This window comes from Amblyomma maculatum, chromosome 6 (assembly GCF_055883805.1).
Source record: "Amblyomma maculatum isolate TAMU_Amacu chromosome 6, ASM5588380v1, whole genome shotgun sequence".
NCBI lineage: Eukaryota > Metazoa > Arthropoda > Arachnida > Ixodida > Ixodidae > Amblyomma > Amblyomma maculatum.
Genome location: NC_139349.1, coordinates 79,442,725 through 79,456,796, shown reverse-complemented (window position 1 = coordinate 79,456,796; position 14,072 = coordinate 79,442,725). Strand labels below are relative to the sequence as shown.

Sequence of the window (14,072 nt, the reverse complement as noted above, 5' to 3'; positions counted from 1 at the left end):
TCTAGAAAAGAGATAGCACGGACTGCCCCAATGCAAGTGATGCGGCACAAATGCATAGTCACTGGGTGTATTCTCTTTGCATTCTCTTCAGTGTGCTTACTAAGCCCCTCTCTACACTCTTTCCCCTCACCTTCCTGTTGCCTTGCCCTTTCATAGTCTTCTCTGACTTTCCTTTCCCTGACAGAGAAAAGCAGCATTTTTCCCCTCTACTTTCCCTCCCCTTTCCCCTCCCAACCCCCTTACAGAGGATCAAACTGGAGACTACCAGTGCAGTTGATCCAGTCTGTCAATCCCCTGTGACATGTCATGTCCCTACTCTCCTCTCCTGATAATCAATCCATTTCCATTTTCCCTCATCTGCCACAAATGGCCTCCCATCCTCCCTCTGCCTTCCCTCTCCCCCTCAGACTACTTCGCCACTTGCCAATTCAGGTACCCTCTATGTTGCCGCCTAAAAATCCAGGCTCCCTCTACTTCGCCACCTGCAAATCCAGGTTTCAGACAGACGGAAATATTTTTTCAACTGGAGATAAAATGTTAATAAATAATTCTGAAGTGTGAAATGCCAATTGCTTATGTTCTACAGGTAACGTGCAAGCGAAAATTGTCATAAGGGCTGCAAAATCACATCATACTTCTGATGAGCCAAAGTGGTACTTAGGGGCCCTTACAATTGCTTATTCTTTTCATACCTGCAGACAGGGTGATCCCTTTCTTCAAATGCAAAGATTCTGAGAATGCTCAATAGCTTTCCTTTGTAGCTGCACGAACACTTATGTGGATCGTAATGAGGAAATGCAGTTGTGCTTCTGATGTAAAATTTAGTTAATTTGAATTCTGGTTTACTTGAACTAATGATCTAGACCAGTGGTTCTCAGCCATGGATGTGTCGGGGAGCCCTTGCAGACCAGTTTAAGTGGTGGAGGATCCCTTGAGACTACTGGGGTGGGATCTTCGTGTGGCGATCTTGTACGAACTGCTGCCACAGTTCCGGGAGCAGGTTGCAGAACAGGGATTAAGTCAAGGCTGAACTGGCCTCTAAAAAATATGTACTTGGTAAGCTAGCACTCCACGGCCTGTAGAGGACATGGGGGAAGAGGCGATGCGTCCGCACCAGTATGCATGCCACTAAAAGGAATTCAATTCCTCCCAAAGCCACACCACGTGCTCTTCGGACACCCAAGATGTTTTGCATTGCAGCCCCATCCAGCAGCGCACACAGAGCTCGAGTTTCACCGATGTCAACACCAAAAAACGCCGTACAGTTGAACCTCATTATAACGAAGTAGTACAGGGCACGAAAATTTGTTCGTTATATCTGATATTCGTTATAAAAGTGCTTGCCCAAATTCCTGTAAACAAGTTTGATACTAATATGAAACAAAATGTGCACTAATATGGACAACACAAAGGTGCGAAAATGCACAACTTTTTAATTAAAAACTGGGTATAAGTATAAAATCTCGTGAGCAAAAATGAATACTAGTTTGGGATGTTGCCTCCACGCACAATTTGCACGACAAAGCCAAAGGACTCGGGAAGTGTAGTGCACGCTCACGGGTAGGTTGCAGTGGCAGAGGAGCGGCAGGGGCTCACGTCATGATGAGGCAATGGCGATGGCATGCCAGTCACATGCCCGTCAGCCGTTGCATTGCCAGACTCGAGTGGCGGCGGCGGCGATGCTAGAGTCCGTTCATGGCCGTTCATGACCTCCGAGATCACCACGTGTAGAAATGTGATCTCAGAGACCATGAACCGCTGGCACTAGTTTTTGTCGCCGCCGCTAGATGACGCGGCACCCGAACGCACGGTTTTGGTTGGACTCGTGTAAATCGACGTCCACCCATTGCAAAGGGCACTCTATGAAAGGGCATGACCGTGACATCATCATCATCATCATCGGGCAATTTAAACACACTTAGGCGGCGGCGCTAGAGTCTGGTCTTAGCAATAATGCAAACACGGGGGCCAGTTGGTTGATCATTCTGTGGAATACTGCGCTACTTGATATACAGAGACAAATGGAAGACGACACACGAATGAGCGCAAACTTACAACTATTTATTTTTATCGACAAAACACGTACATATATACAAAAGGCATTCTTGTCAAATCACAGACACATCATTCATGCATGTGATCACGCACGTCATCATTTCGACCACAACTCCGCATCTGCACAGCTATCATATCTAGCTCCTCTTTTGTGAGAGCCACAGAAGATGTACTAACACACGTATCTTTTTCTGCTGACTCGATTAAGAAGGCTTCTAATATTTCTCTTTCAATTCTTTCCTTTTGTTTACCTACAATTTCAGTCCTATGGAATAATGGTTTGCAGCCATTTACGCATCGCAAGCAATGTTGCGCAAGATTTCCAGGGTGGCTGATTTTCCAAAATCAGCCACCCTGGAAATCTTGCGCAACATTGCTTGCGATGCGTAAATGGCTGCAAACCATTATTCCATAGGACTGAAATTGTAGGTAAACAAAAGGAAAGAATTGAAAGAGAAATATTAGAAGCCTTCTTAATCGAGTCAGCAGAAAAAGATACGTGTGTTAGTACATCTTCTGTGGCTCTCACAAAAGAGGAGCTAGATATGATAGCTGTGCAGATGCGGAGTTGTGGTCGAAATGATGACGTGCGTGATCACATGCATGAATGATGTGTCTGTGATTTGACAAGAATGCCTTTTGTATATATGTACGTGTTTTGTCGATAAAAATAAATAGTTGTAAGTTCGCGCTCATTCGTGTGTCGTCTTCCATTTGTCTCTGCATATCAAGTAGCGCAGTATTCCACAGAATGGTCTTAGCACCATGGCGTTCATGACCTCCGAGATCACCGCACGGGAGGGTGTGATCTTGAAGGCAATAAGCCGTTGGCAGTAGTTTTTATTGCCGCTGCTAAACGACGCGGCATGCGAACGCGTGAGTGATTTAAACAAACTTTTGCAACGGGCAATTTGATTAATTTAAAAATTGTGTTTTTGATGTTTTCTTTTTCAGCTCGTTTACGCATTTTTTGTCTTTTTAATGCAAAAAATAACTGCTTCGTTATAACCGATCTAGCGCCAAATATTCAAAATTTTCTTTCGTTATACAGAGACAACTCCGATAGAATAAACCATAGACCAACCAAACTGATTTTATTTCGTTTTATCCGATAATTCGCTATATCCGTGTTTGTTATAGCGTTTGTTATAGCGATGTTCGACTTAGATGCTCTCTGTTTCTGCACTCCTCTCGCATTTCTTTCACATTGAGAAACTAAAGTTGGCTTTGATCCTCCGTGCTTTTAACTCTGCAAAAACGAGTTTTTTTGAGGACATAGATTTTGTAGACTCAGATTTTCAGAGACCGCAGACAATTAAAAAGCACTGGTCTAAACTATGGACACGTCAATATTACATATTTTCAAAGGGTACCCCTCAATTCCAACTCTGCAATGATTCAAATAAATTTTTAGCCCTCATTTGCAACTGAATTACTAAGAGATCATACTAGCAAACTGTTTTCATTAATAGTCCAGCCATAAAAGACATTTTGCTCTACAATCTAACAAACTTGGAACCTTTTTCCTTGAAGTGCTGGCACTGTCAGGTACAAACAGACCCTCCGTTCTACCACTTTTCTATCCGATCAACTCCTGCTTAGGTTTGGTTTAGTTTATAGGGTTTAACACCCCCAAGCGGCTCAGGCCATGAGGGACGTTATATTGGAGGGCCCCGGAAATTCTAACCACCTGAGTTCTTTAACTCTTTCGGGACCGCCCGAAAAGAAGGCAATTGTGATACAACTTGGAAAATATTTTTTTATTCAATGACATTTTCTGCTAGCTTGTTGTAACATATATTGTTATGCAGCTAAATGAACGCACTTTCACGAGAAAAAATTGAGATGCCTTAAAAATATACATGATATCACAAAAAAATCTCAAAATATAACTTTTCTTCTTAAAAAAACAAAAAAGAAGGAAATTCTTGAATATGGAAAGAAAAAAAGAGTAATAAAAATATTTCAGAATATACAAAATGTGATACAATGCCTCTTTTCTAACTTCAAGACAAAAAAAAGTGGGAGGCTTATGTACATTTTTTTTGTGTGTGCTTTCTTGCGGCCTGACGCGAGGTTGACGCCATGGTTCTCAATCTGCGCCGCCGCCGCGCCAAAGATTAAAATCTCTTCCGCGTCGCCGCCTGCCGTGAAAAAGGCAAACTACACCAAAACCGAAAGTTTAGATACTAGACTACTCACTAGATGGCGACACGTGTTCCAATGAGCGGATATTTGAGCTTGAGAGCGCGCGCGATTTGATCGTGCATTTTTACACGATGGCCTATGGCGCGGTCCCGAAAGAGTTAATGTGCAGTCTAGGTAGCTGAAATTTCCACAGGCCACCACAAATGTCCCTCATTGTCTCAGTAACTTTGGAGCATCAAACCTTGTAAACCAAACCAAACCTAAGAGAAAGTAAGACAGACAGAAATGTGGTAGAGCCTGTTAGTATCTGAAGCTGCCACTGCTTCAAGGAAACCATCTTTCTTAAATATACGAGCAACAATGACACCAGGCATTGCATGCTTAGAGATTACCTAATCTTTAATACACTAACATACTTGTTCTGGAACTGCTTGTCATGGTTCGTGATGACCACAGCCGCAATTTCTTGGTCTTTCCTGAGGAAACGCTGGACCGATGATGGAGGCAATGGCTGTCCAGAGGCCGACACCTCCACTGGCAGTTTCAAAGGTCCCGCTGCAGCAGAGTTCTTGATCTGTTCAATTAGGTTGTTGACCTGACAACAAAACAAACAAAAGCAATATGCATGAATGCATGGAACTGCGATTAGCCAAGTATGTGGATTTGAAGGATCCTTTAGCCCTAGGAAGCATCGGAGGCAGCTGTGTTATTTATGCCAATAACTACATCTCCTGTCCACGGAAAAACCACAAGCTGAAGACAATTTGATATTGCTTCACTATGTGCATCGCAATCAGAAAAGAGCAATAGGTGAAGGACAGGATAGACGCATTTGCACCTTTTCAAGTACACTTAAAGTCAATGTAACAAACTCTATTGTAATGAAACCTTTTCATAGCCTTAATGCATCAAAGTTTTATTCCTGGCTCGAAATAAACCCGAGGAATAATTGTACCGTGAGCTCGAAGAATTCAGCGGGGCACATACCTAACGAGCACACTAGAGCAGGTACACTAAAGAAGACGCCCAGAAGGCAGATGAGGGGCCGGCAGATCTAAATGCGAGTTGTCGTAGAGCATGCTGCCTGCTGCGCCATCTCGGGCGGCAAGGGCAAGGTTCATGAACATACTGTCTGTCAAATCCAGGTGACAACACAAGTGCCTACACAATGCGTAGCTAGCAAGACGAGACGCAGCGATGAAGCTTTCGCAATTTTGCCCAAAACAGGTGTTGAATGCAACGTCTGTTGACAAGAATCCGCGATGCAAATATTGTACCTATTTATTACCCTAAGCTCATTAAATTGTTCGGAAGGGTCGGTACACTTGTCCGCCAGAAAACCTCATTTCCCACCCAGACGCTGCGCGCACGCGAACAAAGACACGTTTACGCTTGCAGTGGAAAGCAACTATGCGCAGAGTGGACACCATCTGACTACATCTGGTGAGAGGAAAGGACTGTTCTAACTGTCGCCGATGTGGAGAAAGCAACGCGGAAAAGCTGTCATGGTCTGCTGCTGTTGGCCTGTTTACCTGGCTCCCTTGCACCGGCGACGTGATCAAGCGGATTCACAGTTTGGAAGGGCTATGATGAAGGCGAAACCATAGCTATATGGATGCGCCCTCCGCGTCACTCACGTAGTGTCCACTTTCACCGCAATTAAGAAGCTTTCTTTGTTAATTACCCACAAACAGCTTTGGAGGATTCTCCGCGTGCCAGGAGACAAAATTCTGTTGCAAAATTTCAACTTTACGAAGTAAACAACGAATTTTGCGAACTTCATTATATTGAGGTTTAAATGCGGTGTTTACTTGACCTTTTTTATATTCAACCTTAGTTATATTTCCACAGTAACTGCACTACCACTTGAAGGGCCTGCTTCAACAAGCAAAAAGCACTTTTCTTCAGGAAGATAATTTAAGCATTCAGCTTGTGAAGGGGGGGGGTGTTGCAACACCAGACTGAAATTCGTGCCGCTATTCACTTGTTTCTTGCTCGTTGTCCCTCGACTACCATCCGCAAGGGTGGAAGCAGGCTTGAATATTTCGGAGCAGCTCAAGAAGCAGTAATAGCACCATTCTGGAGTGCCTTTGGAGCAATAAAACGAGTCTTGCAGCATGTTTATAGGTGACATACAAAATCTCCAATCGGATTCCTTTTTATGCAACGTTCACTGCTTTTTGGACTACACACGCATCTCCAACAAGACAAAACAAATGGCCAAAACATGCAAAAACATTTAAAATAATGCAGCCTGACCTACGCAACAATTCCATACGGACTAGCAGCAAATAGAATACCTGCTTAAGCGCTTCATAACTGAACGATTAGTTTGACCTAAAGCTTTTGCCTAGTTTGACTTGATAGATTCAAACTTCTATACACTCAAACACCACCACTACTTTGGAGTTCACATCAATGGGCATGACGTTACTGCTTTCTATCTTGTGCATATCCTTTCTGATCCTATGCCTGTGCTGATAAATTCCCGAGTGCTGGTTAGAAGTGCCTTCGGGAAGGATAGCTTTTTCATCCTTCGGCTTCCTTACTTCACTGCTTCCTGCAAGTAGCTCCTCATGTTCTTGCTTGAGTGATGCAAGTATAGAGCAATAAGAAGGGCAAGTCTCACAACATGCACACTGTAACCCACAGGAGAAGCGGTGCTCACCGTCTGATTCACAGCAGTAGAGTCCGTTGAGACAGGGTCGGTGTGCAAATAGATGGTGCTCGAGTTGCCCAGGGGTGCCACCTGGCTTAGTTCAACAAAGTGCGAGATGTGCTTCAAGTCCAACTGGGCCGGTTGTGCCTTGCCAGGGCTGGGTGGGTTGGCCAGTGGGAACTGCCCCTTCCCCATGTCGTACACAATTCGACTAGAACCGATGTAGTCAAAAGCTTCCTGAAAATGCCAGTGAAAGCAACACACGTGGCACAGAGTTGAGAATTGCACAAACACATTGAAGAGGCCTCTTATAATACCTTTTGTTGAGGGCACTCCTCAAAATTAGACAGAACAGGAAGTACAGCAGCAGGTTGAGTGCAGCATGTGCAACACCCATTACCTCACCCATTACCCAGCACCTGTTGCCCATTGTTACCCATTGGGGTGACAAGTACTTGGGGTCACACTCGTTAACCCATGTGGTTGTCTAACTGAAACCCAATGTAATACAACTGTCGCAGAAATCTGCACACGAAGGCAATTGATGACATAATTGTAGAGTAGAGGACGAAATAAAGAGAGGGCGAGATAAAGTAGAAAAGAGGGCGAAAATAAGTCATCGTAGCTCTTGCTGAATGTTTTAAACAAACAAGGGTCCACAGAGCGATTTTCAGGGTCAGTGAAACCCAAACCCATACAAAAAAGAAAGATCGTGTGATAGCTCTGGCCTGCCCAGACACTGTTTTGCAGTGTTAAAAGCACAAAAATTCTAAGCTGACTTTTGTTTCTCAAAGCCAGAAGAACGAGAGAGGACTGCGGAAACACAAAGCGTGCGAGAAAGTCTACGGCGTTTGTTCATGCCGAGATCGGTGAAACTCGAGCTCTAGCAGCACCGTTGGATGGGGTTGCAATGTGAAGTGTCTCGGGTGGCCAACGAGCGAGCAGTGCAGTTTAGAGACTAGTCAAATATGTTCTAGCAGCATGCACACCGGCACCGACGCGTCGCCTCTTGCCTCGACTCATTCCCAATTCCCAGACCTGCTCCCGGAACTGCGACAGCAGTCCGCACAAGATCCCCCTCCCCCTCTCCACTCCCCAATCGGTCTCAGGGGTTCCCGACACACATCCATGGCTGAGAACCACTATTTTAGACTAGGTTGCTCTTTAATGATAATGACTAAGTCTCTACATCTCTAATGGATAGGTCTTGAACAGTGTAAAGTGCTATACTCCCTAACAATTTTAGCGTAAAACAAAACTGTGCCACTACAAACCAGACTGTCAATTGTTCTTCCAGTTCGTGTACTACTTTCTATGTTGCACCAATTTCCATCCCATGGAATGGTTACATATGCTTACTATCATTTAGTAGACAGAAATTCAACGAAATCTCCTAGCCAGTGCACTCTCCTCTTGCTTATGTGCAAAGAAGTCACGATTTGGTATCTTGGTACTTACTCCATTGAACAAAACAAAGAGGACATTGTTCTTCATAAACTCAGGCTTTTGGGCCACCTTGAGCTGGTTGAGCATCTGTGCTGCGATCAACAAGGTGACAAAACCGGAGACTGAGGAGTCGGCCCCTGGTGCGATGCTGTCGAACATTGAGAAAGTGTCCAGCTGGAAAAAGCATCAAAGGCCACACAGAGCAGTTAGAAAGACTTCAAATGTTTCGTCAAAAGTTCTCCGCTAACATTTTGGTGCTGCTGCCATAAATTATTCCCGCGACCTTTGTCTCAGCACACAAATACCAAAGAAATTGGGGTTTATTTACAAACTGCATCACATAGCTCTGGATATACTTACCCTTGCTCCTACGACGACCACAGAACGGTTGCTCACTGGTGTTTCGCTGGATGTGGCATACAATGTGGAAATGATATTTCTGTCTGTCAGGGGATCACAGTAACGCACTGCAAAAGTGAAAAAAGATAAGAAAAAAGCTTTCACAAATCACAAGGTAAAATGCACAAAATCACACACAGGTGTCTGATTTTGCACTGTTTTACCTTGTGATGATCAATCAACTAGCCCACAATGTGTTATTCAACTTTCACAAACACTTTTGCGTGCTAACATAGTAGAGCGTGCTCAGTAAAACTAGCATCAATTCTTAGAGCAGCAAATGCATCAACATAAAAGCTGCACAGGCCGATGCTGGTGGCCACGAAAACATCCCACAGCTGCAGAAAAACAGGCCCTCTCACGTGGGTTCATGGTGACCAAGTTCTCGCTTCGCCTGATGCAGGTGACACTGTCCTTGGCAGCGCTCATCCTACTTCTCAACTGGGCCGCACACAGTGGCCAAGTGCGCTCGTGCTTCCCCTTGGGCGGCAAGTTGTGTTCTTTGAAGCACTGCAACAACAAAAAAAAAAAAGAAGGAACCACAGCCTGATTAGACATCAAGAAAGCCTCAGTGGCGCTCCTACAATTATGTCATCAAGAACAAGAAGTTTATAAATAAGCAGAAGGTTAAAGGTGCTCAAGTTATCAACTCTGATGCTGAAATCTGTGCAACATTCTCAGGCACTCTTCTAAGAAAGAATCCAATAGGAAAAAACAAGATTATGAGAGACACCTATGCTCTACCTTTAAGGGTATGACGCAATCACATTAAAAGCTACTGTCTGTGGCTTCCCTTGCACCTCCTATTTGTGAACATGTAGTCCTTGCTCGCTTAATTACCAATTCCTTAATTTGTGCCTCTAATACCTCACGCATTCTTATTTGCATATAGTCCTACTACCATGTTATCCATCTACCAGTCGTAGGTGACCATATGACATGAGCATAAGGCTCGAAGCCTGCTGTAAAAAAAAGCCAAGTGATACAAACATGCCTGCATAGCCTAAGGGAAATCACTAAAAGAATCAGATTGGGCTGAAGCGCATTTGGCAAGCACTCTTAGATCATGACTAGCAGCTTACCAGTATCCCTCAAGAGGAAAGTATATAAAAGCTGTATCTTACCAGTACTCACCTATGTGGAGGTTAACGAAAAGTGTTCTACTGAAGTTGAGGACAATACAGAGAGCTATGGGACGGAAAATGGTAGGTGTAATGTTCAGAGATGGGAAGCATGCAGAGCGTGTCAGAGAAATAACTCAAGTTAATGACATTCTAGTGGAAATAAAGAATGTGAAGAAGAAGATGGACACCTTTGCTGGACGCTGACGAAGAAGAAGCAGTCTGTAGAATTGTTATCGCGCAGATCATCGTGCTGGTCTGAATCAGTACGCAGCCGCCGATCCATAAGCAAGTTCCATCGCAAATGACCATGCCATCTATTCTCCTCGCCGCTCAACTTCGCCGCGTCGCCGCTGCCTATCTTCTTTGCGATGGCATACCAATCTTGCTCAAGAGGAAAACTGCACTGCCACAGTTCCCGAGGTGAGAACTGTGCAGCAAGCGAACTGTAAAAGGCCTCACGTGTCTCCCACAAATCTGCTTGAAGTTTCTGTTGAGGGCGTAGTAGTACTGGCTCTGGTCGACACCGGTGCTGCTGTCTTTGCCATGACTGCAAATCTTTGCCGTTCATTGCGCAAGGTGACGACACCTATTTCAGGATTCTAGCTATGCACGGCAAGTGCCCAGCCTGTAGAGCCTATATCAGTGTGCACAGCTCGAGTCATCATTCAAGAAGTTGTGTACCCTATAGAGTTTGTCGTTCTGCTTTCCTGCTCTCATGATCTTATTTTGGGTTGGGATTTTCTGGCGCATCATAATGCGGTGATTAACTGTGCTCGTGCCGAACTGGAGTTTTTTGCGCTAGACTAGCCGTCGCCGGACGTTCCTTTCCCGAAGGTCGTTGTTGCCGAAGATACTGATCTCCCTGCATGCTCTTGCATTCTTGTGCCCACCGCTTGCGCTTTTTCCCGCAGTACCGATGTACTTTTCTCCCCATCGCTTACCTTTCTAAACCGCAAAAAATCTTCCTTTGCCTCTATATCAGCTGGCCTCACCGTGCTCTGGATTTCTAATCCATTCTCATTTCCCGTATCCCTGTGTCGCGGTGAATGCCTCAGCATCATCCAGCTCATTGATTCTATTCTCACCGGTGACGCAACACCCGCTTCGCAGCCCGCTGACTTGGCTGCACTCACACTGGCTGTTCTTGCACTGGACCAGTCTTCTGTCAACATTTTCCTCTGCTCCATCTACGCCAGTCTTCCTGGGCCTGAACGCTCTAAACTTCTTGCACTGCTTCATCAGTTCTGTTCTTCATTAGACTCTCATCAGCCTGCTTTGAGCCACACGTTAACTGTTGCCCACCACACTGGCACCGGTTCCCATGCTCCTCTGCGTCAGCGTCCCTATCGAATGTCTGCCACCGAGCGCCGAGTTATTGAAGCCCAAGTTCACATTATGCTTCAGAATGAAGTGATTGAGCCTTCCAACAGTCCCTGGTCTTCCCCTGTTGTCCTGGTGAGGAAGAAAGACTGTTCTATTCGCTTCTGCGTTGACTACCATCGCCTAAACAAAATCACGAGGAAAGACGTCTACCCTCTTCCGCTTATAGATGATGCATTGGACTGTTTACAAGGTGCTGAACTCTTTTCTTCGCTCGAATTATGATCCGGTTACTGGCAGGTGCCCATGGCTGCGGAAGATCGCCCTAAAACTGCATTTGTCACCCCTAATGGCCTCTTTGAATTTACAGTCATGTCTTTCGATCTCTGTAATGCCCCTGCTACATTCGAGCATACGATGGATAAAATTCTGCAAGGCCTGAAGTGGAAGACAAGCCTCTGTTACCTTGATGACATAGTGGTGTTCTCGCCAGACTGCGACCCACCTCTCTCGTCTGAAGCAGGTCTTGACATGTCTTGCGAACGCCGGTCTGCAGCTCAATTTGAAGAAGTGTCATTTCGCTGCTCATGAGCTGACCATTTTAGGCCACGTTGTGTCTAAGGAGGGTATATGTCCTGATCCCACCAAACTTCAAGCTGTGACTGCGTTTCTGAAACCTACTACCACCAAGCAACTAAGGAGTTTTTTGGGCCTTTGCTCATACTTTTATACGAAACTTTGCTTCCATTGTCGCCCCGCTGACTGAGCTCCTCGGCAATAACTCAGATATTTTGCTGTGGTCACAAGCATGCGACGATGCCTACACCACCTTGCGCCGCCTCCTCACAGCCCCGCCCATCCTGCGCCATTTTGACCCTCAGGCATCCATCGAAGTGCACGCAGACGCCAGTAGTGTTGGCCTCGGCGCTGTGCTTGCTCAGCACTCTTTTGGCCTCGGTGGACACATAGTCGCTTACACCAGTCGTACTCTCATGTACGACTGGTGTTCTGTTACAGCAAACTACTCTGTAACAGAAAAGGAGTGCTTGGCCATTGTCTGGGCACTCACAAAGTTACGCCCTTATCTTTACGGCCATTCTTTTGATGTAGTCACGGACCATGATGCCCTATGCTGGCTTTGCTATGTTATGCTGCCTGGAGAAATGGGCATGGGCAGGGCATGTAGTGTGAAGAGAGGACAACTGCTGGTCGAAAAGGGTAACTAATTGGAATCCAAGAACAACAAGCATAGCAGGAGGTGGCAGAAAATTAGGTGGACAGATGAGAATTAGGGGGTCTAAGTGGGAGGAGCTAGCACAAGACCGGATTAATTGAAGAAACATGGGAGAGTGGATACAGTCCCAGCTGTGACAGTTTTGACAATGTCTAATCACTGACAAACCAACAGCTAGACTGAATGTGCAAACAGGACTATAACTAACATTTTTTCAACTTGTGTGGCCTCATATCGTAAGAAGAAACAACTGGGTACAACCCTGTCTTTCTACTGTAGGCCTGTCCACTACTCTATGCACTATGCAGCACGTTCCATTTTTCTGCCAATGACGATCCCTGCATCAGAGTCCCTATGCCCTGCTGAAAGAAGCTCAGCGAATCACCCATTTGGAGATAACAGCTTCACATGAATGTGTAAAGGGATGCTACAATGTTTGTCTGCATGTCGCCTACGCTTTAAGCGATTCAGTCTGGCTTAGGTGGCCATTCAGGCAGAGCGGCCTTCACCAGAAACTGTTTGCACATTATGAGAGGCCTTACATTGTTACAGCACACCTCAATGACGTCACATATGAGACTTCATGTTGCATCACCAATGGCTGCTGTTCAACAAAAACAGCACATTCTCATGCTGCACATTTGAAACTCCTTAAACTCATGAGCCTTCGTAACTCATCCGATGGCTTCGGCTTTGCAGGCGGAAAGTGGCAGTGGCAAACGTGTTGAAGCACTAAGTGCATATGAAAGAAAACGTTGATCCCTGGTTCTCTTTCACACTGTACTCTGTTGGGGCTCACAGCTGACAGGGACCTCGGACTCTATCCAGACTCGACCTCAGTTGTCGTGATGGCTATCATTGGTGACAGTATTTTTAATATTCAAGCACCAGCCACTGAAAACAATGTACTGGATATAAAATCATCTCAAAATGGCACATGCTATGTGCATGACAACTTTCTCAGTTATACAGGTGCCAGCAGAACACATGCAGGATGCTTCTGTCAACATTCAATTTCTTTTAATCTAAGGCAAAATTATTGATATTCATTGGTGTACCGTATAAATCATATAACCTTAAACTGCATAATCTTTTCAAGGATGCACAAAGATAAAGCGTAGAAAATTAGTTTTATTTCACTGATATTGCCTTCCATTTACTTTTTACAGCATATGTACATAGGAGCATTAGGGACAATAAAAAAGCTAAACTAGGCAACTAGCTAGTTATACAGTCTGTTTGGGCCCGCAGCTAAGCAGCGGTGATTGGCTCGCATTTGCGCATCCTAGGCTTTCCTACACTCTCGTTGCAGCGTGGCCCTCCGCGCACAAACTTGTCGGAGAAAGCAGTTCTGAATGTTCTGAAGGTCCACCCTGCGTGCATTTTTGCTGGTGCTATTCTAAAATAATGACTTGAACTTTACAACAAAATTACTACACAGCACCAAGCATAAGAAAGAAATGTTGTACTGCAGCATACTCACTCTCCAGTGCTGCTTTAGAACAGCTGCTGGTAGTCTGTCTGCTAACTGAGAAGACTGTTCCAACTGGACAGTCCTGTACCAGGATAATTTTCTATCTGTGTAACTTGACTTTAATACAGGATCACAGATATGATGTGTCAATATCAAGCATAGCCTTAATTAACCCTTTCGCTGTCGGGTGTTTCTGGCCGTGATGCAACCCCA

At 45.1% G+C, this 14,072-nt stretch overlaps 1 protein-coding gene across 1 annotated transcript in view; it reads right to left on the bottom strand.

The window, feature by feature from the left end:
* The window catches only part of Nct (Nicastrin), a 39,654-nt gene that overhangs the window by 23,105 nt on the left and 2,477 nt on the right, over nucleotides 1-14,072 (bottom strand). Inside the window, exons 6-10 of the mRNA XM_084607000.1 lie at nucleotides 9,070-9,217; nucleotides 8,669-8,775; nucleotides 8,321-8,482; nucleotides 6,872-7,099; nucleotides 4,620-4,798 (exon numbers count right to left, since the gene is read on the bottom strand). Coding sequence (XP_084463126.1) covers nucleotides 4,620-4,798; nucleotides 6,872-7,099; nucleotides 8,321-8,482; nucleotides 8,669-8,775; nucleotides 9,070-9,217 — 824 coding nt within the window. The remainder of the gene's footprint in view (nucleotides 1-4,619; nucleotides 4,799-6,871; nucleotides 7,100-8,320; nucleotides 8,483-8,668; nucleotides 8,776-9,069; nucleotides 9,218-14,072) is intronic.